The sequence below is a fragment of the Nansenia antarctica genome, assembly GCF_963989245.1.
Source record: "Nansenia antarctica genome assembly, chromosome: 7".
NCBI lineage: Eukaryota > Metazoa > Chordata > Actinopteri > Argentiniformes > Microstomatidae > Nansenia > Nansenia antarctica.
In genome coordinates, this window is record NC_137677.1 from 56,479,150 (window position 1) to 56,506,583 (window position 27,434).

At 45.3% G+C, this 27,434-nt stretch overlaps 1 protein-coding gene across 2 annotated transcripts in view; it reads right to left on the reverse strand.

The window, feature by feature from the left end:
- tanc1b (tetratricopeptide repeat, ankyrin repeat and coiled-coil containing 1b) overlaps window positions 1-27,434 on the reverse strand; it is a 117,634-nt gene that overhangs the window by 26,852 nt on the left and 63,348 nt on the right. For both annotated transcript variants that reach the window (XM_080537135.1, XM_080537134.1), the window contains exons 6-12: window positions 26,822-27,011; window positions 22,706-23,035; window positions 10,481-10,603; window positions 8,347-8,628; window positions 7,655-7,815; window positions 3,194-3,425; window positions 1,105-1,271 (exon numbers count right to left, since the gene is read on the reverse strand). In XM_080537135.1, the coding sequence (XP_080393261.1) occupies window positions 1,105-1,271; window positions 3,194-3,425; window positions 7,655-7,815; window positions 8,347-8,628; window positions 10,481-10,603; window positions 22,706-23,035; window positions 26,822-27,011 (1,485 nt within the window). The remainder of the gene's footprint in view (window positions 1-1,104; window positions 1,272-3,193; window positions 3,426-7,654; window positions 7,816-8,346; window positions 8,629-10,480; window positions 10,604-22,705; window positions 23,036-26,821; window positions 27,012-27,434) is intronic.

Consider the following 27,434-nt stretch of genomic DNA (forward strand, 5'->3'; position numbering starts at 1 on the left):
ACCTTTGAACATGTTCCTCAGCTTGGTGATGCACTGGATGATGAGTCCAACTACCTGTAGGCTCATACAAGCACGCCATACGAGCATGTAATGAATTCCATAAACAGAATTGTAATGTTCTAGCCTTGGAAAAAACAACACACAGAAAATAACATAAGCCGCTGTTCTATCTGCTGCTAGTATCTCCTATCTATAATCAGACCCACGGGTGCCCACAGCCAGTTTTCCGAGCGCGCATTAATGACTAGAGCTCCGTGGATATCAGTGAGTCAGTCAGTCAGCTGCCATATCCCATTCAGTCTCAGAATTACAACGCGTCAAGGCAATCAAGCCTGCTTGGGCTGTCAGGCCTGTCAAAGACCAGCCTCCTGCAATGCAAGCTGAACACACACACACACACACACACACACACACACACACACTCAGCTCAGCTCAGCTCATCTCCTCCATTGGTAGAACGACTGTCAATCTCAGTCAGCGTCTACGCTGTTTCATTCCCGTGCTGTCTTGTTTCCTAGGCCAGTGTCTGTTCCTACTCCTTCCACAGTCCTTCTGGATGCACTTGACAGAAATGACACTTTGTAGAGAATGGTGTATGACAAGGAGGGCCGCCCCGTAAATCGGCTCAACTTCGACGCTTGTCAAGGTCTGGCTGTGCAGGTGTCACTCAGCGACAGAGGGTATACAAAATTGATATCCACAAATTCCAGCTGAGGTTGTTACATTGTCTTGTTAACCTGAAATTGACAGGTTCTGTGCAAGCTGTACTGAGACGACCCCGAGAATGTGGTTAACAAGCTGAGGTTTTACAGACTGAAGGTGTTAATTAATTCAGGAATTGGAGAATACCAAGGAATATGGTTACTATTATCCATTCAGAAGACAGGCATTTGATAAGGGAATATATTTACATTTCTAACACACTAATTAATATGTACATTACATGCATTCTAATGGGGCTTCTTTGACTACTTGAACTGAGTAGGAAAACTAGAAAACCTAGTTGCAATCTACAGGCCTAGTTATAGCCCATCGTATTTCCTTGGCAGGTGGTCAAGACAAATATTCTGGCCTTGGTTTGTGCGAACTAGAAGTGGTCCTCACCAGCAGACTGACCCTCACGGTAACCACCAGTTTGAGCCAAGAAGGGAACTTAGAGATGATCTTGGTGATGAAGGAGGCGATGGTGTCTCCGTAGTCTGGCTTATGGAACTCTGCCTCATTCAGTCCGTCGATTAAGATAATGTAGTCTTCTTCTGGGATCTTCCTCTCTACAACACACAGACACAGAGAGGAACGTAAGTGGACAAGGCGACGTGGAATGAAAAACGAACAAAAACAAATGGCAATTAAGAGAGAGTTTATTATTTATTTTTTAAGTTATTTTTTCTGAGTGGGGCAGTCCCACTCATATTTTTCATTTTTATTTGACAGATACAGTATAGATTATGACAGGAAGGATGGGTGAGAGAGAGAGGAGGGATGACATGCAGGATATGTCCCCGGACGGAATCGAAGGTTACATGGTCAGCGCTTAACCCACTACGCCACCTAAGCGCCCCGAGAGAGTTTATTTTATTGCGTATTTCCCATTACAACTTAACATGTACTCTTCGTCGAAGAGAGTGTGCTAATAAACTGAGAGAGTTCTACAATAAGCCAAAGAAGTTACTGAACGTAGTGGAAAACGTAAAACATTACAGTGGATGAATATTGTACAATATAACTACTCTGAAATATCATGGCTTAGCTACACTGTACTGCAGTGCTTGTGCATTAATGGGGCCCTTTTCTTAAGGTTTGTACTTATTTTTACTTTCCGCCACCATATCCACAGGGCAGTGCTAATGAATGAACATGAGTGTGTTTTAGCAGACAGCCGTGTGTACGCTAAACTGCTGTTTGGTAAAACTGTGAGGATGTGCTCTAGTTCCACTGCATCGGGGCCCCGCTCTCACAAAGCTGCACGGCAGGGGCCTGTCCTGGGGTTCTACTTCTGCTCATTTCTTCCTCACTTCCAGCTTCTCATAAAGCACAGTAATCAGACACACTGAAATATTCATTACAGAAAGAAAAAAAAAATCTGTAGTGAACAACTCTTCCAGTTGGGACTGTTGAATCACATTTGTACAGAAAAACTAAAACAAATAATAGTGGAAATCAGTGACAACTTTTTCTTGATTTTTCTGCATAAGCCGCAAGCATACGGCAGGCTAAGGATTATTTTTATATACTGTAGTATATCAAGCCAAATGTAACAGGCTATTTGTTTCAATAATGGACAGGGGGAGGCAAGAATGAGATAGGGGGTAACAGCGAGGGGGGAGACATGTGAGGTGAGGCAACATCACGTTCCACCGTAGCGGTCTATCACAGGGTCCCTGCATGCCTCCCTCCTCCTCTGCACTGTGCACATTGATTCTTTTCCATCTAGGTCACACAAATGCAGAGGGTTTGTTTATCTACATCTAAAACTAGGGCTCCTACAATAACATATTGATTAAGTAGGGAGCAGGGAATTGTGTGAGCTGTGTCCAACAAAATGACCTTGAGATACTGTAGACACTTTGCTGCCTGACTGTCTCGAAAAGATATTTCACCACACATTGAACTCCACGATTCCTTGGAGAACAACAATCACACAAAAGCACTCCGTTTTGCTATAGCTTAAATTAAAATCAATACTATGTCAGAGCCCACACAGGATAGTTGAAACAATTACAATCTCCCCAGAGAGCCCCCACTCTGGCAGTGAGGCCACAGCTTAACCCATTTAACTCAAGTATTTCATGTAGCTTTGTGTGGCGATGGAATTCTCATCTATCTCACTAAATGGTTTCTGGAGTGACCTTATGTAACATTCTACCACTTGATGAGACCTATGGGCACCCTGCGTCTGTCAGCATTTGCAGTTTTCGAAAGGATCTCTGAGCAAACTGGTGAATGAAATACAGTTCCAATAGAACTAGCTAGCTACATATTCATGATATAAGGATATGAAATCAGCAAGATATAGAGGAGCCACAACGTTTCTTTTCTAGCAGGAAGAGGGAGAGTTGGCCATTGAGGGAGGGAGAGAGAGAGAGAGAGAGAGAGAGAGAGAGAGAGAGAGAGAGAGAGAGAGAGAGAGAGAGAGAGAGAGAGAGAGAGAACAGAGGGATGTTGGTGAGTCGGTCGGTACAGTAGTTGATACCTTTGCGGAGGTTGGCCAGCGGCTCCAGCACGCCCCTGCGGAAGGCAGCCATTGGGTCCTGGACGCAGGAGCGCAGACTCAGCATGCTCTGTAGGTGTGGCTCTTTCAGAAGCAGCTCCCTGTAGGAGGTCAGCTGGTGCGCTCTGCACAGCAGGGCAGCGATACTGTGCACGAACTCCGGTACCAAGCAGGTGTAGGTGTTATCAGCCTGGCAGTAGTGGTACGCAACCACCTGGATGGAAAATGGAGAATACATTTGTTATACATTTGAACCATTTAGAAGACGCTTTTATCCAAAGCGACTTACAACTAGAGATTACAGGGACAAGTCTCCCTGGAGTAATTTAGGGCTAAATGCCTTAATAAAAGGCACACTAGTGGTGGTGTTCCCGGGTGGAATTTGAACGCATGACCTTCTGATCACCAGTCCAACTCACTATCCACTAGGCCAGGCCACCACTACCCCCATTTAGTCAACATTTAGTTGTTTTAAACAGTGATTTTAAACTTTGGTGCATTATAAATGTTATATTATTACAGTGAGGAATTGATACAGTGAAGAGTGATAAGATTACATTGTGGTTGGTTTTTAGTCACTAATAATCTTCCAAAGCTGGCTGTGCGACCTCAAAGTATGTGTAAAAGCCAATAGGCTTGCTGACTAAAAAAAGCATTCGAAGCAATACAGTAGCTAAGTATACCAACTAAGCTGCCCATGACCCCGTTATACTGTTGCCACGACACAACTGAATTCTGAGGTGAGAAATACAGTAAAAGGAGATTTTCTGGTCTGAAAACAGCCTTCCATGGCGACCTTCGAACACAATCGTGTAACCCCCAGTGACATGAGGAACAATAACCTGCTCCAGCTGATGCAGGTGTCCTCTCCCTGTTCTCACTCCACAGACGTGACGATGAACGAGCCGAGTAGTTATTTGAGTAAACCTCCTTTTATTTGAGTAAACCTCAAATAACCTCCATACCACAACACTGGAACCCAGATGGAGTTTCTAAAAGTAGGATTGTACCTTCCCTTGTGCTGAACAGGTTTATGTGTTCACTTCACGGACATCTGATTTGGAGAGGGTGGAGGTGGGGAGGCCTTTGGGGATCTGTGACTCTCTCTGTCCTAATTACACTCCAACCTGGAGGAGCTGACACACTTTTCCAGGGACAGGGGGGAGAGGGGAGGGATGGAAGAGGAGCAGGTGACTGCTGGTGGATACTGCACATGCAGAGGCACCATACACTCAGCCTCAGCCCCTGTGCATGCCTGGCTGGCTGGCTGGCTGGCACGACTGCAGTCCCCAACCACAATGACGACGACACTTTTGAGAGGTCAGAGAAGTCGTTGGCCCGTTATCAAATGAAATATTATAAATGTGGCTGGCCATTCAGATTTCTTGGACTCAAACCATTGAGTAAATCACACCCACAGTGACATCTGAAAACGGAAATATAACCTGTGTGAACATATTAATCAGGAGTAAGCACTTTACCCATACCAAAGTGACGCCCCCAGACCTGGAATGATCTTTGTCATTGACAGTGGATTGGTAGAGGACTTGGCACACGACTGTAGGACAGGCAGCCTTGGCTGCCTTTATAGCTGCGCCTTCATTTCCTGTTCCGTTTTATTGATAGTGTCATGACTTTTTAGGCGGCAGTCGATCGTCACACAAATAATCGTTAGAACCGTTTAAAAAAACGTTGGGAGGCGATGGAGACAGTTAGATGGATTAGGGAAGCAAAACAATTATTCCTAATCATTACTTTACACTCAAGCTAATACTTTATATTAATACAATTCTAAAATAAAAGTTGTTCTGTATTCACTGTTGTCCACGTATAACTGTGTAACCGGCGGTCACCGTGTAACTGTTACAGCCCTAATTATTGCATCCTTTTCCTTGACGGATTAAGCTCCTCACCACTTGGACAGACGGGGTTAATAGGGATAGCTTGTTCTACACCTCCTCTGGGGGGATACTTTCTGGTCTGACACGGCTTCTCTGAGTCAGGCGGGCCAAGGATATCAGTCTTAAGTGGAGCTGGAGAATTCTCTCTGTAGAAGTCGGTAAAATGCTAAAGCAGCCCAAGGAGGGCCATTGGCTAAGCACTGCTACACAGCTCCCCTGCCAATTTTACTCTCTTACACTTGTGTAATGTGACGTAACAATAAACTTGAAACTTGAACTTTGGCTGTATTGGAATGATGTTAATCATGAGGATACCAACGAATCATTTCTAGATAATAATGTGTTCACACTGGAAAAAAGGACAAAGAACCTTGCTTTGCTAAAGACATCCTAAACACAATTCTATTGCTTGTTACACACTATGCGCTTGCGCTCTGCACAGTGTTGCGTACTGGGAACAGGCAGGAGTTGAACAGATGTCAATTTCTGAGATAGACGTCGAGAGAAGAAAAAAAACATCCCAGCTCATCATGAACTATAGACAGCTGGAGACATGCTAAGAAGGTGATCCACTGCAGTGGAACTGGAGCTGAAAGAGTCGTGACTGCAGCAACTTTGTAATGCAGATACAAAACCTCCAAAAGCCCATCAAATACTACTGGGCTGCATCAGTGGCTTGGATATGAGGGTGATTTCTATGAGAACCTCCTCCTTTACATTTAGCAGTGATGAGAAAAGATGTTCTACAGCGCCGCAGTATGTTTCAGAGTTCCTTTGAGTCCCTCTTTACGTTCAATAACATGCAAGCATCTTGTTTTCTGGTTCCTAGAAAAGTGGACTCCTCTACCCTATCAATTATGTAACAGCTTCAGGAACAAGAGTGAACCAATGTTATGGGTTTGAAAGTTGTAGGCTAGTGAAGTTAACATGTACAGTATGTGAAATAGGGGTGGGCATCGACGATCGATAATTGATCGATAATTGATCGATAAGGATCTTGGTCGATCACAAAATAAAACATTTGGTCGATCACAAAAAAAAAAAAAAAAAAAAATTTTTTTTTGTGATCGACCAAATGTTTTATTTTGTGATCGACCAAGATCCTTATCGATCAATTATCGATCGTCGATGCCCACCCCTAAATTGTGAAATGGTATGCTGGGCTCCAAGATGGATATCAGGGAGCTTATCTTTTTCTAACAACACAAGCTAATGAACATGATCAAATGAGGAGTTATAGTCAATGGCAGATGGTTATTTACAAAGCTGCAGGAAGGCAACTTTCAGGAAGGGAACAATTAGTCAGTGAATATGTAAGCTGTGATCATGCTTCAGAAAACCCAGCGGGGTTCCTTAGAGGCAATTTCAACATGAGCAGATCTAATATATTAGACTTAGTGAGTGTAAACATATGTTGATACCGAAATCACTGTTGACACTGTTAACATGAATGGACACTTACTGGAATTAAACAGGAGCTTTTACAGAGCTAATGCTGTAAGTTTCATATCTTTCTCTTTGTTTAATGTTTATCATGTGTATTGTTACCCGAGAAGATAATGACAAATTGTTCAAACAAAACCTATGGTGGAATAAAGCTACAACCAGGCTATTCTGTGTTGACTATTGTCTCACGCTCCATGAAGCTGCCATCCTCCATCTTCTAAACTGTGAGCCAGAATCCTTCTACGGGCAATTTACTCTACCCTGAAGCCTCTCTGACCATACTGCTAACATGTTCCCTTGGCAACACGGAGGCTTAGTCCAAGGGGAGTCTTGCATTGGCCCTACATTCAGATCATTCTCCTCCCTCTGTGAGTGACACAACACGTTAAAACACCTGGAATGGGGTTCTCAACTCTTCCCTCTGCATTGTATTAGGGATGCAGAGCTGTAAATGACAATCCAGAGACTTCATGTTGGATTCTTCACCTTCATATGATGAAGGGAATGGTGAGGTTGTTTAACTAAGCCCACTGCTCCTCTATGATGTGGGAATGAATCTCTCCAGAGATCTATTGTGTGATTGGAGGACCCCCTTGGGGGATCTTGAATGAATGTAAACAAACATAAATCAGTCGAGTGCTCCAATGTCAGAGAAAAACTCATGCATACTAAAGGAAATACAGCACAATATGAAAGGACATGACTCAGAAAGAACCTGTAATATCCCTGCTAGATCTACGGGGGTGGGGGTAGGAGTACTATTATGATGTCATTCTAGAGAACAGAGATTTGTATTTTAAGATATATAGGCCCTAATTGCAATTAAACCGTTTGTACTATTCTGAGACAGATCAGCTTCATCGTAAAAAAAAAACCCACCTTTAAACCTGTCCTGTGGAATAGCACACTGATTACAAGATACCTAGCGCTATAAAAGACTTAACAGGCAATTGTAAGACCTACATAGTCATCATGACCATGAGGTACTCAGATCAGCTTCAAAAGAGAGAGCTGCCGTTTCCTTTCAATGAATCCCAAAGTGACAAATGAGTGATATTGGCTGGGTTTGGTTTGTTATTGTTGTGAGGTACTGTACCTTGGTGGCGAGGCGTTTGACTGCCTCCTCCTTGCGTCTCTGGATCTCGGGGGTCCCGGGGCAGCTGCTGTTGCTGTTCCGCAGGGTGTTGGTGGCACTGGGGGGCGGCGTGGGCTGGGGTGGCTGGCTGAGGGGGAGGTCTGTGCTGGAGGAGGCCCCACCTGGGAGGACAGAGTCAGTCAGAAGGTAAGACTTCATCTGGACGCCTCAGGGGTTTGACTGCGTACTATACTACACTTTACATTCATGTATTCTAAATACATACACTGTGCCGTAGATAGCCTATTAAGTGTTGAGCATTTCGCTAGTTACGACAAGGAGAACATTATGCATCAAAGCCCATGTGTGTAGATTTACATGTGTGTCCAAGGTTGTCTTCTTCAGGCAAACATTCAGCATTCAGACGCAGTACCATTCAGCCTACAGAGACCATTGTCACTGTGCTATACAAACTGTAGAAACGAGTGAGGAGTGAGAGGGGTCTGGTGCTTAGTGCTGCTGTAATTTCTACCGTTACACAAGACAACCGACAGTCAAACCTCCTTTAAGTAACACACTGAAAGATTTGGGTTTTGGTTTACATTGACATCTTTTGTTGCACGAGAGACCTGGGTGTTGCTTGGCTTCCTTTGTGCCTCTTCTGGAGAAAATAAATCTGGGGAAAATAAATCTGCCGGGATTACAATCCTTACTTTTTGGCGACGCGCTGGGGCTGTTGGAGGCGATTTGGCGCATGCGGCCGCCGTGACAGCTGAGGGCCACCAGCCGGGAGACGACAGCCGTTTTGCCGAAGCCCACGTTGCCTACGACGACGGCGCCGCGGTTATCCGCCGACTCGCTCCCCTTCAAGATGTCCTCCAGCTGCTGGAAGATCCAATCGCGGCCCACGAACACAGAGTCTGTGGTGATGCTGGGCACCTCGAACAGCAGCGGCTTGAGCATGATGTCCGCCGGCTTGTAAGGAGCAAAACGAGCTGGAGGGACACAGAGCAGACACACCGTTAGTCATATTAAACCATTAGTATCACTGCATATCACAGTCTGTAAACAGTCTTTACACATTACAGATTTATTGAAAGTCCTCTGCATCTCCATATAATGTGGGCAAAACGCGCGGGAGGGAAACGCTTTAACCAGACCATTATTGGAAGCGGGGATTACAGATGAGTAAATACTTCAAATGAATTCACAACAATGATTAACCTTGAACTTTCTATAGTGTATGATGTATTCCCACAGGTGTTGAAAAGCACAGGCCCAAAAAAAAAGCTAACAGTCACACACGAGCTTTCAGCTCTCTTTCAAAGATCGACATGATGCAATAAACGTACAACATCTCTCTCCGTTGGAAAAAAAGGGACACGTGCCGAGATCAAACACAAACGCGCGGAGACAGATCAAGCGGGAGCCGGAGACCACGCTTCGGGTTCAGAGACGTCTACGGTATGAAATGAGCGCTCCAGTCGCATCATCTTCTTCATCTTTTCATCTTCTATCTTTACTAGTCTTTGCGAGTCTGGGATCGTCCATCGGATCATTTGAGAGGATAAAAGTGTCCCGTGGTCTGTGGCTGTCAGGACGGTTAATCAACGGTAGTAATCACAGTAGGCTGCAGGGCTGTTGTGAGGTTATGTGATAGACAGTCAGCCTGACAAAGAAACACCTGCTGCAGGCCACATCCTCTCTCAGGCTTGTTAGTGAGGAGATGGCGACAGTGTCCACTGCCACACAGAGTGTGTTATTTACCTCTGCTGCATCTCTCTCGCATTTTTCACTTTCTTTTAGGCTTCTCTCTCTCTCTCTCTCTCTCTGTTTGTAGTGTAACTGCTATCCTACAGGGCAAGCTCACCCCGGACTCTCTCTCCCACACACCTCTGTTGTATCAGAGAGATAACAAAGTACCCCACCACTGCCAGTCCGATCTACCCTGGGAATTACAGTTCAGCTGAGAGAAGCATTCAAACTTGCTTTTGGCAATAGTGGAGGTGTATGGCAAAAGGTTTGCAATTTACGAAAAATCAAAAATGTTTCATCAGATTGCTTACTAAATCTGGAATTAATGTGGGCTGTTGCGCAATGCAGAGGTTTGTTTTGTCTGTCTGGGGGATATAAAAACTAAACCTTTTACATAATGCTAACAACTCCATGAGGACAGCCAGAGAGGGAGAGGCTTTAAAACAAGAAATGTTAAATATACATGCAGTACATTATTCATATGACTGAACTCTCTGGGATTTCATTCAATGAGCACTGAGATTAAAAAATTAATAAAAATATATATGTATATTATTATTAATCTGATTGTTTTATTATTATAACATTATGAATATTGTTATTATTAATAATAATATTATTGTATTATTATTATTATTATTATAAATAAGAATTTGACATGGTATCAGCAGCATACATAGAAGCTGTCTGAACATACAATAAATGCAATGAATTTCAATGATGTGAAATAATACAGGCGTATAGTATACCTATACTGTACCTGTGCCACTGTACTATGTACCTAGACATGAAGTAGCACTACTACTGCGAGTAGTCAGGCAACACCATTTTTCCTCCAGTATGTTTCTATGTTCAGGTTTCAAGTTGATATGAACAGCAGTAGCTATTCGGTTCTTTAGTAGTAAGGCTACTGCACATGCATGTTGTACTCACACTACTTTATCCTGATTATAGGCGAAACGAGATCCCAACAACAAAGAAATTGTTATGGAGAAGTAGTAAAGTGTTCCTCTCTAGGCCTATGTCGGGGAGTTGTTACTGTCCATGTGTGTAGATTTTTCCAGCAGGCTGTTACGGAGCGGTCAGTCGTACCTTTGGAGTCCTGTGGTGCCCGTCCTCCTGTGTTGTGCCAGGGCAGGCGAATGGACGTCCGCAGGGGTGTGTTGCGCTGTTCATCAAGATAGCCCAGGTCTTCCAGCTTGGTGGAACTGGTGGCTGCAGAGAGAGAGAGAGAAAGAGAGAAACCGAGAGAGAGAGAGACAGAGAGAGCAAGAGAGAGACAGGGCAAGAGAGAGAGAAAGAGAAAGAGAGACAGAGAGAGAGAGAGAGAGAGAACTATGAGCAATGCACTTTGATGGTTACTGCCCACAGACTGACGGCCATAAAATATCCCCCCATTACAAACAAACCAGATCTTTGATCGCTAAACCCCAAAATGACAACATTTCACAAAATCTTTTCAAGCGACGTATCCCCTCTCCAGGACTTGTGGTCCGACAACTTTGTAAGTAGACAATTTTACAACCCACCCAAAGGGAGCTCAGAGAGAAGGGGAGGAGACATGAGTGAGTGAGACACAGATCCAGTGCGACATCTCAGAGGCTGAATCTCCCGACAGAGAAACGGGAGTCGGGCCAGTGGACATTGCTGGCATTTACGGCCCCCCCCAGAGGTGGTGTGTGTGCACTGGACAGGTACAGTCTACCTCACAGGAGATGGGGGGGGGCGGTGGCCCTATATCCCTCCTTTAAAAAAATCCCCTGACTCAAGCTGACAGCTGAAGAGGAGAGGTCTCTCCCCCACAGACACCCCAGTGTAGTGGAGTACAAAACAGGACAACCCGGATACAACCAATACTGATGTCAGAGAGTACAGCAGAGCCAACACGCGCACACACACACACACACACACACACACACACACACACACACGCACACACACAGACACACACGCACGCACAGACACACACAGACACAGAAACAGACACGCACACACTATTGTAATCTCTGGTATTGTATTTACTCTTTGTAGACTCTCCAGTATGAGCAGACAGACATCCTCTCACAACAATAAACATGTGCAACAAGGTCTCCTGTGTTCTCGGCATACAATACCGTCACCATGGAGACCCGACCGTCCCCCACTCGTCCTCTCGGGAAGAGAGAATTAAAGTCCTGCTCGCCACTTCGTGGACCTCAACCGGGTGGACAGACGGGCAGACGGACGGACAGACAGACAGAGACTCTCTTCACTCACTTACTCTCTGGAATGTTCTACTAATTAGAACCCATCTGGTGACGACAACTGAGCCAAGGCACCCAGCATCAATAGGAAAGGAAAAAGCCCTCGTTAACCAATTAATCAGGCATTTTAATTCCACATGCAGCAATTGTTATCTTGACTGGAAATTAGAATAGGATAAATAAAAGCTGTGCCCGGTATGGCAAACCCTAATTCTGCATGCACCATCAAAGATCTCTCAATGCAGCAGCCAGAATGTTAAATCTGCTCATTGCTCTGCACTAAAACACTGCCAACCTGTCAGCACTCCCCCACCTCCCTCGCCCGCCCCCCCCACCCCCCCTTCCCGAAGAGCAACTTACAGTCAACAGCAGAGCCAGAGAGCTGGACAGGACAGCGGGCATTTAAAAACGCTCCGCATTCAATGCATGGAATGGGCAAGCAGAAAGCTCCGGAGAATTCGCCCGATGGACGCTAATTGGGGGTACCCAAGAGATTCTTCTGCCCCTGCGAGCGTTCCCATCGATGCACACTGGCTGCATTCAACTGGTGACTGGGCTTAGCACTTCACCGCACACCGCTCCCTCTCTCTCTCTCGCTCTCTCTCTCCCACACTCCCAGCATCCACAGCATTAGCGGAGGCAAAATGAATGCACTGCTGTACGGGAGGGTGAGAGTCCCCACGTCCCCTCCCCTCACCTCCCCCAGCCTCCACAGATTTTGGCAAGCGGAGGAGAAACAGAGTGAATAAAGCGAAGGACAAAACAAATAAAAAGGAGGAATAGAGAGAGTGAGTGCCTCTCTCCTCTCCAAACGTGGCCGATTACAGTTTGCACTGGGCAGCAGGAGAGGAATTAATCAATGATCCTCCCCATACTGCTGTCACAGAGGGAGGGAGAGAAAGAGAGAGGGAGGGAGAGAGAGAGAGAGAGAGAACGAGTGAGAGAGAGCGTAGAGAAGGGCATATAAGGAGAGGAGGAAGGGGGTAGTGAAAACATAAGGAGAGAAGGGAGAATGATGTAAGGGAGAGATAGAGTGAGAGAGGATATGAGAGGGGGAGGGCAGGAAAGAGGGAGGGAGAGGAATAAAGTTGAAAGTCCATGCAGCAATCCAGCTCTAGCGCATCAGTCAAGCCCCATGCTGACATTAGTGGGCTGCAGTGAGATTACACCTCTCTCTCTCTCCCTCCCTCTCTCCCTCCCTCCCTCCCTCTCTCTCTCTCCCTCCCTCCCTCCCCTCCCTCTTTTCGTGCCACATTTTAGATTGGCGATTGGCAGATATTGCTTTCATTTGTCCGATTCAACAAAGTGATTGCATGGCACTTTTTTCCCCTACAGCCGTGAGAGAACAAGAGAGGGAGGGGCTGCGCTCACACACAGACAGACATGTCTCACACACATAGAGATGTCTCACGCACACACAGACATGTGTCACACACACACAGACAGACACACACACGTCTCTCAGGGAGCCATGGAGCAGAGGAGAGAAGCAATCTGTTCTTTTTTGCCTGTTGATTATTAATTAACTTTTCCTTGTGGATAATAAAGTTGGTAAAGTGACAGAACAAAGTATGTTATTGTCAAGATAACACCAGTCACGGTTTCTGGCTCAAGTTGCCGTATTGCTAGTGATGGGCAGTTGTTTTATCCAGGAAAACTTGGCTAAGCTATCTAGCTTGTAGGGGTGTAACGGTTCACGTATTCGTAGCGAAAATCTTCAGATATAGATAGGCCTACTTAATTTCCACTGCAACTCCATTTTCCACTGCAATCAGACAAATCAATCAGACAAACCCCCGGATGGATATCGGCTATCGATACTGTGAGAAGAAGATAATGCAAACCCGCCTCAAAGGCAGATTAGTCCGTTCCTCGTCTGTAATAGAGCTTCTAGCAGCCAGCATGGTAAAATAAAAATACTTTCTTTCTTGTTTTTCACATTTTCTTTCAAGGCCAATTTTTCTTCTGCAGGGTGCCAAGCCTCCAGCCTCCCCCTCTCTCTCGACGACATCCATCCTGTGCGGCAAATATCACAGAGACAGCACTCTCCTGTAGATTCTTCCTCTTCAGCATCAGGAGGATATGTCCATTCCTCACCAGAGAAGCAGCACAACTCTTGGGTCCAGACACTTTTGATCTGTCGCCTTGAGTACTGGAACACACGCCCGGCAGGGATCATCCCGAATGCTGCCGCCCATCCGTGTTCAATCTCCCTCCTTCGCCACACTTCACCGGCTCCCGGTAGCAGCTTGCATCAGATTCAAGACCCTGGTGCTGCTCGCCTACCGGGCGGCTTAACTGTCCCTCCTAAAGACCTCCTCATCCCCCTGTACATAAGGATGGGAATCGAGAACTGGTTCCAGTTGAGAACCGGTAAGAAATTGTTTGATTCATTGGAATTGTACGCCTCCGAGGTTATCGATTCCTTTTATTGATGCCGTCATGTTTTTCGGACAGTTGCGCATTGCAAAAAACTCATGCGTTATGACAAACTCTATCAAACTCTGCGGTGTAGTATGCAACAAGCACAGTATTCAAGCACTCAGGCTATGCTACAAGAGTCTGTGCCTGTTAGTGCGGCTTCAGTACCTGTTAGCGCGGTGCAGGCAGCACACACTGCAGGCAGCACACACTGCAGGGCACATAGTGTAGTATAAGCAGCACTAAAGTAAGCAGAACGACCCCAGTGGAGCAAGCTCTGCATTCCCAGCTTGATTCACAAGGTTGGCAACACCATCCTGCAGTCAAACTAGAAGGATTCCTTATAATTCAGTGTTAAAAGAAGTTAATTTAAAAAAGAAGAGAACATTGACACAGAGGTGACAGGAGGAGACCTGAGCTTTGTCCCGGATCAGTAAATGCTGCAGCTAATTCCTCTGAGTATACTTGTCATGCCTGACATGTACTGCACAGCAGGGCAATGATGTCCAAGGGAGTGTGCTAAAGCACACATAGATCTGAGACCAGAATACTATACAAGATGGTCATCTGAGACCATTTCTGAGACACTCTGCTACAGTCGAGTCCCACAAATCCAATCCCAGCACATAGAGCTATCCCACAATGCTAACACTAGTGGAACTTGTCAGTCAAAGTAGACTAGATGGCTCACAAGAGGCAGACAGCACACAATGCTCACTCAGAGACTGGGCACAGGGTTCTGAGATGTCGATGAGCGCCACTGAGCTGAATGCTAACTGGCTGTTCAGAATTGGGAGCAGATCGATCCCCATGGAGATATCCATCTTGGTCAGGCTCTAACCTTCAGCCAGTGACTACACTCTGAGATAGGAGGGTTTTCGGCTCACGTCGATGTGACCTTTTAAACAGCGTGCTGAAAGAAAAGGCGTATAGCTGTCAATCATGGGTGTCTTTCAGTCTCCCGACCGTGGCGGTCAATGTCCAGTAATGGTCTGAGGTGACAAAATAAAGACTATGTGGAGGAGAGTAGCAATACTATAAAGAATCAACTATAGGAATATTGAAAATCTATAGACACCCTCCAAATACAGTGATAGGAGATACAGAATCCTCACATATATATATATTTTAAAAAAAGATTTAAAAAAGATTTAAAACACTAAAGGTTGATGAAACCTAACAGTGTTTTATCACCTCGTGCGCAGTACTGGCATAAAATAAATAACAAAAAAACCCATGTTTTTATGACTGGAAATAATTGTGGTGTAATGTAAGCAAACGTATGGAACATCTTGGGGCCACTGTGTGTGAGTCCATCTGAGTGATGAAACACAGCTGGGTGACCCAGTCACCTTAACCTTGGGCTAGTCTTCTAACATCTGTATGGAGAATGAGTCAGAGACCCTGACCTTGGGCTATGCTCATATAAGGCCTGTACAGTGTCACCTTGCTGTTTGTCTACTCACCTACAGTTTCTATGGAGATATTTTAGATTTTTTTTTACATTTGAGTCATCTAGCAGTAAGTGAATCCTGAGCAAAATCTTGACGAAGTCATCCTGAGCAAAGTGGGAAGTGTGATGGGGTGGAGAGGTCTGGGGAAGAGGAGCCCAGGTGTAACCTAAAGAGATGGGTATTTAGTCTACTGTAGAATAGGGCTGCAACTAACGATTATTTTGGTAGTCGACTAATCTGTCGATTATTTTTCGATTAGTCGCGATTAGTCGTGTGGCTTTTCGCTGCGCGTAAATGGCGACGCAGAAGCATAAATCCGGCTTAACTAGCTATCTAACCTAACGTTACGCCAAGCTACAGCTGCTCACAGAGCTAGTTGACTGGCTAGCTAGCATTGCTGGCTAGACTACAGACAGCTCACGTTAGTAGGCTACGCTTGGCGCTGTTTATCTTACAGACAGCTCGCTGGTGGACTCAACATAATTGAAATAGCATTCACTTATCAAGCATCATTCATGATCATCCACCATGACTACCTGGTATTTTAATAGCGACCACCCCTCACTTCATTTCATCTCGCGTTCTCCTGGCTTCAACATGGAAAACCCCTGCTACGTAACGTTACATACAAGCGCCTCTGTCTGTCACATGCGCACAGGGCAAATAAATTAATAGCACAAACGCTCATAGCATGTACAGCCCTGTCCATGAGACGTTGTTTTCCAACATGTAACAGTAAAGCTAACATAAACATTACGACCCTAACAATATAACGTTAGCCAGTTGGCTAACAACGTTAGCTAAAACTTAGCTGATTCTTGCATGGCTCCCTAAAAAAAAAAAAAAAAAAAAAAAATAGATTTTTTTTGCGATTAGTCGACAACAACATTTCACGTCGACGAATTTTCGTGATCGATTAGTCGTGACTAGTCGACTAATCGTTGCAGCCCTACTGTAGAAGATACCGTAGATAGTGACTCTGCCGTCCTGACAGCGGTGAGAGCCTGAGAGACGACTCACCTGTAACCAGGAGACTAACCCTAACAACAGCGCCCGATGATGACACGTTTGTGCTCTGGTAGCAGTGCATATGACTGCTGGCAGGGATACTGAGGTAATCACTTCTCTCATCAAGACACCATCATACTGTCGGCAACAGGCACGTGACTGCGCATGACAAAGGCACTGTCTCTGGGCACCGCACCATTAAACATGTGCCACGGTTGTCCTGTACACTAGGTGGTCACAGCTTAACAAAGAATGTAAGGACACTTTAAGCTCAATTCTTGTCAGAAAATGCCCTAATACAGTATTCTGCACTGGATACAGTAGACAAATCCACCTAAACACAACGTAAAGGTATCAAATTGAATTTCACCACTTTATACCTTGCTCCATCTACAGTAGAAGCATCCTCAGATGAGAGAAGGCAAGACCTTTTTTGGCTGCAGTGACTCCATCTATCCATCTATCCATCTATCCATCCATCCATCCATCCTTCCATCCCTCCCTCCCTCCATCCTTCCTTCCCTCCATCCTTCCTTCCCTCCCTCCCTCCCTCCCTCCCTCTCTTTAATTTAGTATTCATCTCTCTGCAGTCGCCACTTTAAATGCAGTAATAACATTTACATATTTGGTAGGCTATCAGTTACAGAGCCTGTGTCAAAGGCAATTGTGTTTGAAGTCAGTAGCACCTGTGATGGGGTTTGTATTGGGAGAGAGCCATGCAGGAGGCAGTCAGTTAGTTATCACTGTGGAGGGCAGTGCATCCAAGAACTACTACTAAGGAACAGCTGTTGATCTGTACAGTACATGTACAGTAGTTTAGGAGAACATAGGTTATTTTTATGGAAGGATTTATCAAATCTGGCATTCAAAAAACACTTCGACGCCAATATAGGCTGCTTCTGTTGGCATAATATGGTGATTCTGTAGAGTTGCTAGTTACTGTAGGCCTGTAGCAGTATATAAAAACAAAAAAAACTAAGATTGGCTAATTACGAATCAGACAGAAAAATGTTTCATAACTAATCCCCATCTCAATCTTCAACTAATCCAGTGCCGGAAATTATAACGTGAAAGCGTGAAAGCAACACACAACAATATCCTGAACGGCCCTTTCCTCAGAGAATGTGACAGAGACAGAGTCTGTTGCCAAACTTGGAGCAGCTGGACCATTCCAGTGCTGCTCATGTGTCTCCATATCCTCCGGCGTCATCTGGGTTCACTTCCCAGCCATAACAATGAAAGACGGAGGTGTGACAGATTATAGGGGAAGCCGCGTGACATCATCGTGGAGTTAATGACGAGGCGTCATTGGTAATTAAACCCAGAGTGACAAAGCTTCATTGCGTTCCCAAATGCATGTCACTTGAACTGGTGTTTTGTTTTTCATTTTTTTTTCTAACCAAAGCTGCATTTTTATTTAACCATTTAGCAGACACTTTTATACAAAGCGACTTATTACGAGAGATTACAGGGACAGTCTCCGTGGAGTCATTTATTGAAGTGCCTTACTCAAGGGCACACTAGTGGTGGTGTTCCCAGGTGGGATTTGAACTCATGACCTTGTGATCACCAGTCCAACTCACTACACTAGGCCACCACTACCCCAGAATGCTGCGGTGCCCGTTTGTGCTCTCATGGCTCAGAGCCTTCATAACTCCAATGATAGGTTCCAGGGGAAGCGTTGTGATGGATATAAACACAATTGCTATGCAGGACGCATGAACCCGTTTTACAGGCGGTCCTGCTGCAATAATACAATTACAGGTTTATTTCTCCACATTTCTAGAGAGGCTTACAAGCAGAAAGAGTCCATAAAAAACACAGGGCGTGCAAAATCACCAAATATCTCCTGTCAAAGTTCAGTCTCCCAGCAATGCCCTGCTAGACTAGGCAATCTGCAATGGGGGAGTGGATTTGAACTACTGAACTGCCATACCATCTCTACAGTAAATACCATTTAGGCCTATCTATCTATCTATCTACCTCTGCATGTTGTGTGCATTTGTGGTGTGGGTCTCCTGTGACCTGACAAGGTGTTTATTGATATGTAGAGGCTGACGGTTTGGTTGAATTGGAGGAATTGGAGTTTTCGATCCCGAGACAGGTGGTGGATTGACATCTGAGGACGTAGCCGCAGCATATGTGCATAAGAGTGCTGCTTTGGCTTTCACACAGCAGCTTGACGGCAGGCCAGCCACAGTGTGTCTGTAATCACCAAGACACTGCAAATGACACTTCTGAGGAACATGGATGCATTCCCCACTCATAGCTAACATTCTAGAGGCGTGGTGGGGCACCAGTTGATTGGCATTAGACAGATGCACTCCACTAATGTACCACCAGACAAATAGACCCTGTTCAACACAAGAGTAACGCTACACGAAGCCACTCTAATACCTCTGTAGTAACTACTCATACACAACATACCGTTCCCATGTAACGTAATTGTATAACAATGAAGTGTTTTCACACAGGTGGAACAGGGAGTTAGTTCATTCAAGTGTTGTTACTACATGCAGGTATGGTCTATTGAGCTGATGTTCATGGAAAGTCAAACTGAAAACATATTGACAACTAACAAAGGCTCTAGTATGTTCAGAGAGAACTCTTCAAATCTGAGTTTGACCACAACATTTAGTTACAGCAGTGGTAAGCGCACATTTTCTTACAGAGCAATAGCTTTATGGAATAGGCTACCTGCCTCTCTGTTAGGGCTTTCACACCGGCAGTTCCGAACGCCGGTTCGCGTTCGCGTACGGAAACCTCCGAACGTTGGCGCTGTCTGGCGAACGAGCCCGCGTTCATACCAGTGTATCGTTCGCCAGACAGCGCCAACGTTCGGAGGTTTCCGAACGCGAACGCGAACCGGCGTTCGGAACTGCCGGTGTGAAAGCCCTATCAGAGGCCTACCTAGGAGAGACTTCAAGAAACACATCAAAACTCACTTTGATGGTCATGGGGACAAATTTATGCAAAACCAAGTGAATGTGTATTAATGTGTTTTAATGCCATGTTTCGGAAGGTTTATTGACATGTACTGAAAGTGTATGAAGTAATGAAATACTGATTTTTGGAATGTTTTAATGTAAGGACTCTTGGAAAATTAGCCATTGGCTAAAAGAGGTCCTAATAAAAACTCAAAACACACACACACAGCACACAGCACACAGGCTCACTCATGGAGTCCTCGCCAGAACCTCTGCAGCGCAGCATGAACTCTCTGCAATCAAAGACAACGTGACTTTCAGCACTCCGACATCAGTCAGTGATTTCATTAGGACCACTCTCTCAGACACCTCCTGGCTTCACCACCCTGTCCCTCTCTCCCTCTCTCTCTCCATCACCTCTGTCCATTCCTCCCTCTTTCCATCATCCTGGCCACCCCCCATCTCTCTCTGTCCATCACCCCTTCTCTCTCTCTCTCTCTCTCTCTCTCTCTCTCTGTCTGTCTGCCTTGCTCCCTTTCTCTGTCACCCCTGTCCATCACTCCGTCTCTCTCTCTTTCAATCACCCTCCTCTCTCTCTCTCTCTCTCTCTTTCTCTCTCCATCTCTCTCTACCCCCCCCCCCCCCTCTCTCTCTCTCCATCCCGGTCTCCATCTCTATCAGTGTGTCCTACAGACGGCCTGGCAGTCTGCAGTGTGGTGTGTGTGTGTGATGGACTGGTGTGTGACAGGTAGAGGAGAGGGGCAATCACAGGCTGACAGGAGGATCATCATCAGTGCTGTGCAAGAGGCAGCTACAGTTAGGGACTGCGGCTCCAGTCTGACACGGCTTAGGGATGGTGGAACGGTCTGGACTGGGACTGTGACTGGAGGAGGCGTGAGATAAGGTTGTGGTCTCTCTTCTTGTGGCTAAAAAAAGCACAGAGGAGGTTCATCTTACGGTACCTCAATGTAAAGGGGAATCATTGATTTGCTGCACTCCTACAGTGTGCATACATGACGTGCATACGCGCACGTGCGTTATATAAAAATCCAATTTAAAAAACAACATTTAACCTTTTGTATTCTGGTCCCCTGAGAGAAGGCGAGGCAGAATACCAAGTGGCAGTCAAATAAATAAAGACTCAACAGAGGGCAGAGCAGGTTCATTTGTGTCATAAATGTTGTCTTTCCATGTCCTTGCTGCTTGTCCGATCCCCGTCCCAGGCATAAAAACCAACCATCAAATCAGAGGTGTGAATCCTGCTGGTTCCCAGGGGCAATACCGCATACCAATTACATCATCCTACAAACTCCTGGAGCATATATGGCCAAAACACTTTCTGGGCTGTTAGCTTTATGAGACAGTTGGTTTTGAGCTATGTCTGACCAGAAGAATGGAAGACGTAAAACAAGGGTATGGGAAATTGGAATAATTAAGTGGTTAACGGCAAATCCTTGAATCTTCTTGAACAATACCGCGCATGCACTTCTTTACAGCAAGGGTATGGATTTATCAGTATGCTGTAAAAAAATAATGGTGTGTGCCCAAGGAGCAAGTAAACAGTGTGTGAAATTAACTGTGTGTGCAGGTTTGTGTACTTAAACGGATGGTTCCGCCTGGTTTCATTAGGTGAAATATAATCTTAACCTGTGTTGTCTCAGGGTAAGAACATCAAAATAGGCGGAACTACGCCCCCCCCCACCAACACACACAGACATACAGACACACACACACAGACACACACAGACACACACACACACACACACACACACACACACACACACACACACACACACACACACAGAGACACAGACACACACACACACACAGAGACACAGACACAGACAAACACACGCACACACAAATCCATTGTTCTCAAAAGCTTTTGATGACTAATGGAATGAGTTTATATTTATGAGATGGCTATATTTCTGACAGGGGGCTCAAGAGCTTTGAGGAAAAACACGGTCATCTGATGACAACAACACATCTAATGCAGAATCAATAAAAAGAGCACTTTGGCGGGAGGACTCTCAGGACCTCCAACTGGAGTGTCATTTCACCACGATCAAAAGACTCACTTTCATCAAAAGATGCACTTTGTACGGCCCAGGTAAAACCACTCTTGACATGAAGATGCACACATGCGTCCTATGTCCTCTGTCCTGCCAGACTACCATCTATGACATGAGTGGTACAGCAGAGAGTATTACTGCCACAGTATATTCAGGGAATTGGGAGTTTAAAGAAAGATGGTGTTACAGGACCTTGGGGACATAAGAAAACAAGGCCAAGGTCAGGAGTGGAGAGAAAGAGAGAACTAGAGAAAGAGAAAGAGCGAGAGAGAGAGAGACATGAGTACATGCATGTGTTAACAATGTAACCATGCTATACTGTGAGTTGCAGAGAGAGAGAGAGAGAGAAATTAGGAGGGATAAATAGAAAAAGAGAGGGAAAAAGGAGAGCCGGAGATGGGAAAGAGAGAAGGAGAGAGGGAGAGTGAGGAGTGGGGAAAAGGGAGGGGGGGGGGATAGGCTCCTTCATACTGTATGACAGCTGTGTGGATATGTGTGGATCTAGTGAGTGGAGCCGCAAACAGCCTGTTCCTGGGGAATGTGGAACGGATCAGATCAGGCAGACGGCAGAATGTCCTCTGGTCTGACATGGCACAGACACACCCAAGTCACAACACTAAACAGCTGCCCCCTGGATCCCCTTCTTCCTGGAGGAACCACACAAGAAGCGCTCTCTCTCTCTCTCTCTCTCTCTCTCTCTCTCTCTCTCTCTCCTCTCTCCTCTCTCCTCTCTCCTCTCTCCTCTCTCCTCTCTCCTCTCTCCTCTCTCCTCTCTCTCCTCTCTCTCCTCCCTCTCTCTCCTCCCTCTCTCTCCTCTCTCTCCTCTCTCCTTTCTCCTCCTCCCCATCTCATTCTTCAGTTCAGCCGAGAAATGAAAAGACACTGTTTCTGACAACCTCACAGCTCGCAGGGCCCTGTGGTTTAGTGGTCTCCCTAAGGGCCTGGATCAGTACGCTCTGAGAAGCACCAACAGTGTTGGTGGAGTCACAGTCAAACACCCACCAGTTGTGGTCAAGTCAAGAGGCCTATAACTCATCATCATCACTTACGAAAACACTGTACAAACAAAAACAAAGTACTGTAGACACAAAGCCAAACCAGCCCTTCTTCCACCACCTCCTCAAACCGGTGCAAAAAAACCCACAGAGAATTCTCCACAGCAGAGAGACCTGAGACAAAGTGCTCTTACCTGCGACAGAGTTGGGACGCGGCATCATGAGGGAGGAGGAGGCGTGGGCTGGGTATGGAACGGGGCCCTCGGGTGGGCGACTTGGACCTGCTGCTTCTGCGGCGGCTGCTGCTGCTCCTCCTGATGCCCCAGCGCCGGGCGGCTCACTCCTGGAGGAGGACGGCGTCTCGGAGGGCCCGCTGGGGTCTTCCTCTGCCACGGGAGAGCACGTGTCAGCGCGCACGCCGGGCGCCAGGCCATGGTGGCTGCTGCTTCTCAGGCTGCCATCTTTACTCCACTCCAGGCTGGAGCCGCTGCGGTCGTCATTCTCTGAGGAGCTGGTGATGGTGGCTGAGAGGGAGATGGATGGATGGAGGGAGGGAGAGGGGGAAGAGAGGAGAGGAATAAAGCAGGAAGGAGAGGGGAAGTCATTATCATTAGGACCTCTCTCCACCTTGCTCCAGAATGAAGTGTGCGCGAAGTGTTCTCCATTAAAGTGCGCTTTAATAGAGAACTTAGGAGTCTTTAGCACTCCTACTTTTTTTTTTCTTGACCTCAATCAACACTCTCTACCTGATCTGATATTTATTGCCACATTTAGCTCCTGCTAATGAGTACTCTCCAGCACTGGGAGGGCAGATTTATGGTTCTCATTTCCTCCTTTTTTGCATCTCCGAACACTAAGGCATAGGCTATACAGCGCCCGGATTTGGCTGAATGCACGATGCTTTGACATGGTTTGCACCTCACAAACACATGACAATGAAGATATGACAGATATGACAATGAAATTTTAGCTTTTGCATGATCAAATGTTTGTATTTGATATTCGATACATGTACTGTACGTGTACTGGTGCAAGTAGCATAATGTGATCAGTCACTAATACAGCTGAAAACCAACAACAATGGAAGACCAATGCCTTAGCTTAAAGGACCTACTACAAAGGAAGGGACAGAATATCACACATGTTTCAAATGGACTTTAGGATATTTACTTCATTTACAAGTAAAGGTAAGACCATACAATATACTTTCATTTGTGCTGAATGAGTATGAATAGTGGAATTGCATTTGCCTATAAAAACGGGAATCCAATATGTAAGTTACCTGTATGTGTGTTATCTTTATGTGTGTGTAACCTGTATGCGTGTGCAAAGAATGCTGATATGAAATATTAAACCTAGGGTCACTAATAGTATTGTGCAACCTGCCAATTGAATGGTGAATTTAAGCTACCTCTATCGGGTTCATATGTGTGTGTAAATCTGTCCGGATATGAACACTTGAACACTTGATCTCTGCACTTTATATTTATATTAATTATGACTCTTGCACTTTGATGTTGGTTTGCACTGTCTTGTCCTGTCTTGCACCTGTCCTGCTGTAAACCGTGCTCCATGGTACCAAACCAAATTCCTAACATGTTTACATGTCATGGCAATAAAAGTCTTCTGATTCTGATTCTGATTCTGATTCTCTGATAGCTAGTGCCAGTGTTTTGGCTGATAATAATTTATGCACTAGACGATATTGGCAAAACATGTAGAACAGACTCTGTTTCTGCTCCATATGAAGAGTTTTGGGATCGTTGCACTAAAGATCAGCTTCTGAAAATTGCAGACGACTATAAACTTGATCTAAGTGGTCTTGGTGATTAACGTAAAGGAAATATAAAGGCTATGGCTATGGTTAAATTGCTGTTGGTAAGTTTGTAAATCTGGCTCTGATATTAGCCAGTGCCTCCCCAACCATCGACCTCACCGCACGTCACTGCAGCACGCGCATGCCCAGTGTACTCGAAGAAGCGATTCCATGTGGCCAGAGATCCTTTTGCACAACGGTGTGAAAACGCTTGTGTGGCTACTAGATAAGATCGGTGCCGAAATTGCATTTCGTCATCATGTAGCCTAGCCCTAAGGATACTGCAAACGAAGAAAAAAATAGGGTATGTGAAAATACTGTATGCTTGCTTCCCAACACTACAGTATATCACCCTTCCAATAGATTCTAAAACATAGTGATTACATTACACTGAGGTTGTTGTATAAAACAGCAATCCTGTTATGAAGATATCACCAGATTTAAGAGAAAAAAGATCTACAGTAGAGTGGAGAAAAGCCTACTTATTTTTGTTTTAGTTTAGACAGGTGTTTGCTTACATTAAAAGTGAATCCCTTAAACCTTTCCTCAGGCCTCACTGGTCATGCCAACACAATACCAAAAGCTGAGGGAAAAGAAAAAAAAGCCACCAACTGGCAGCTGTGTTCTACAGGCAGTAGAGTCGAATGAATGGGACATGGTGCGTTTTCCGCATACTGTACAAAAGGGTAATCTGGATTTCATAACCACATAATGAGTTGCATCATCACAAATATTAACATAATAACTCAGTGCTGGATAACTCCCCTGATGCCTACTTGTGCAAATATTATGTCAATCCTTAATTTTGTAACATTGATTGCATCTTTCCAAGCTGCAGAACGTCAACGATGGACTAGGTAGTTTACGGAGTGTGGATTCTGGGCAAACAAGGACAAACTATTTGTATAATTTCATTGCTTGTCTGAACTCTATCTGCTTTACAACATGAATAGCTGGTTATAACTAATTCATATTACTTCTCTAAGCTTCTCTCAGGTACCTCCCTGGGCCCCATCCCTGACAGCAGCTGGAGGTTTTCAACACATACACTTTACCAGGCCTCGCCATCCCACCCACGTGCTGTTTAAAACCAAATCAAATTAATAAATGCTTTTGAAGTCAATGACTCCCTGCCTTCTCTTACTCTGCTTCTTCCACAGACCCTTTCAGAGAACTTCAAAGACGTGCCGGTATTTAATCAAAGCTAGGAATAAGTCTCACGGACACTCCGTGTCATCTCTCTCTTCCCCTTGAATTACCCCAACAGTCCTAGTCAGTGGGGGCCACGTTTTCCACACCAATCTCAAAGCCCGTCCTCCACTCGGAAACGGAATTTTCTCAGTTTCAAGGAGAAACCACACGTGAGAGGCCACTAGAGGCAGAGACAACTATTGATTCCACCGGTACCACTGAAGTAGCAGGCACCACTGAGGTAGACCATCTCTGTCTCAACCTGGGATGTATGGGCAGCACGCCGGGCCTATTCATGCTGCTTTACTATGGCAGATACAATATCACAGCATGAATTATTGAGTAGCTAGCTACGATATTGCACTAGGGGATAGGAATATGAGTCATGGCTATCAATTATGGTGACAGCACAGGATTTGCATTCGGAGGAAGCAAAGTATTGTGCCAAGTGTGGTCATGCCACACAGAGAAACAGTGACCAAGACCTCTGTAACACCTGGCTATTTCTCCGTTAGATAAGCCCAGAGAACGTTTAAGGCCATTTTTCCCTTTTATATAATCTATTAAACTGGATGAACATACTGTACAACAGGGGCTAGTGATGTCCTAGTTATACAGTATATCTTAGGAAGAAGTAAAAGGTTAACAGCTACAGTACGGTATGTCCTAGTTTTGTCCAAATTATCCGTCGCCTTGAGAAATCAGTGCTTCTACACAGATAAAAGGAGACTTACTGGAAAAAACAATGCAAATTAACATTCACAACTAACCTGAATTTGCTGAAATTTATAATTTGAAATGGATTTCTCGCATGTAGAAAACCCAGAGGAATCTTCCCTTTAACATGTGTAAATCCCCAGATCTCCTAAGGACCTATTACTACAACCACACACTGCTGTAATTGTCACCAACACTGCTCTATAACACAATAACTGGTCAATACAAACCAGCTCACAGAGTAGCTCAACAACATTTGACCCAAACACAGACGTAAAACACATAGTACAATATTGATGTATCGAAGGAACAGACACATGTCAGGAACAGATACATGTCATGAAGATATTACGACTGGGGAATAACAATATATTGGAGTCATTAAGTGAGTCAATGAGGAATAACATTGCTGAGATTGCTGCCTGTGATAATGGAGCATCAGAGAGCACAAGAGGCATAGCACACATGTCTAGTCCTGTGGGCATTGGGCTGAAAGTCAACAGTAAGTCAAGGAGGAGGAGGAGGAGCATGATGGCATTTGACATGGAGTGTGTGAGAGAGTGTTTCCACCTGTCCCGTCTCTCACCTATGATGCCACTGTCCTTGCTCTCGAGTGTGGAGCTGGGGCTGGTGATGGTCCCGCAGGGGCTGGAGCGGCTCAGGGGGGGCCGGCCGGCTGTGCTGTTGAGGGTGGAGCAGGGGCTGTCTGTACTGGGGGACGCTGTGCTGCTGGTCAGAGTAGAGCAGGGGCTGATACCCTGACTAGTCACTGAGCACTGGAGGAGAGAGGAGAGGGGAGGGGGGAGGGGGGAGAGAGAGAGAGAGAGAGAGAGAGAGAGAGAGAGAGAGAGAGAGAGAGAGAGAGAGAGGAGGAGACAAAATAAGGGTGAGCCAAGGAGAGAATAGAGTATGTTACTGGAACATAAGACCTGGCTGAACATCTCCATCATAAAAGTATATATAACAATGAAAACATCGTAATATTGTTCTCCTGGCTGGAAAAGAAATAAAAAATGTTGACCTTATTTGGAAGTAAACCGTAAACCTTGAGTTAAGCCAATTCCACCGCCCCCCCCCCCCCCCCCAAGACAAATAACCAGAATCATGTGAAAGCAATGCAAATTCCTTTGCAAATAAATTAGCATCCCACATGTGAGCATGACACACAAGCTGAAGGCATGAGCTCAATAAAACAAAGT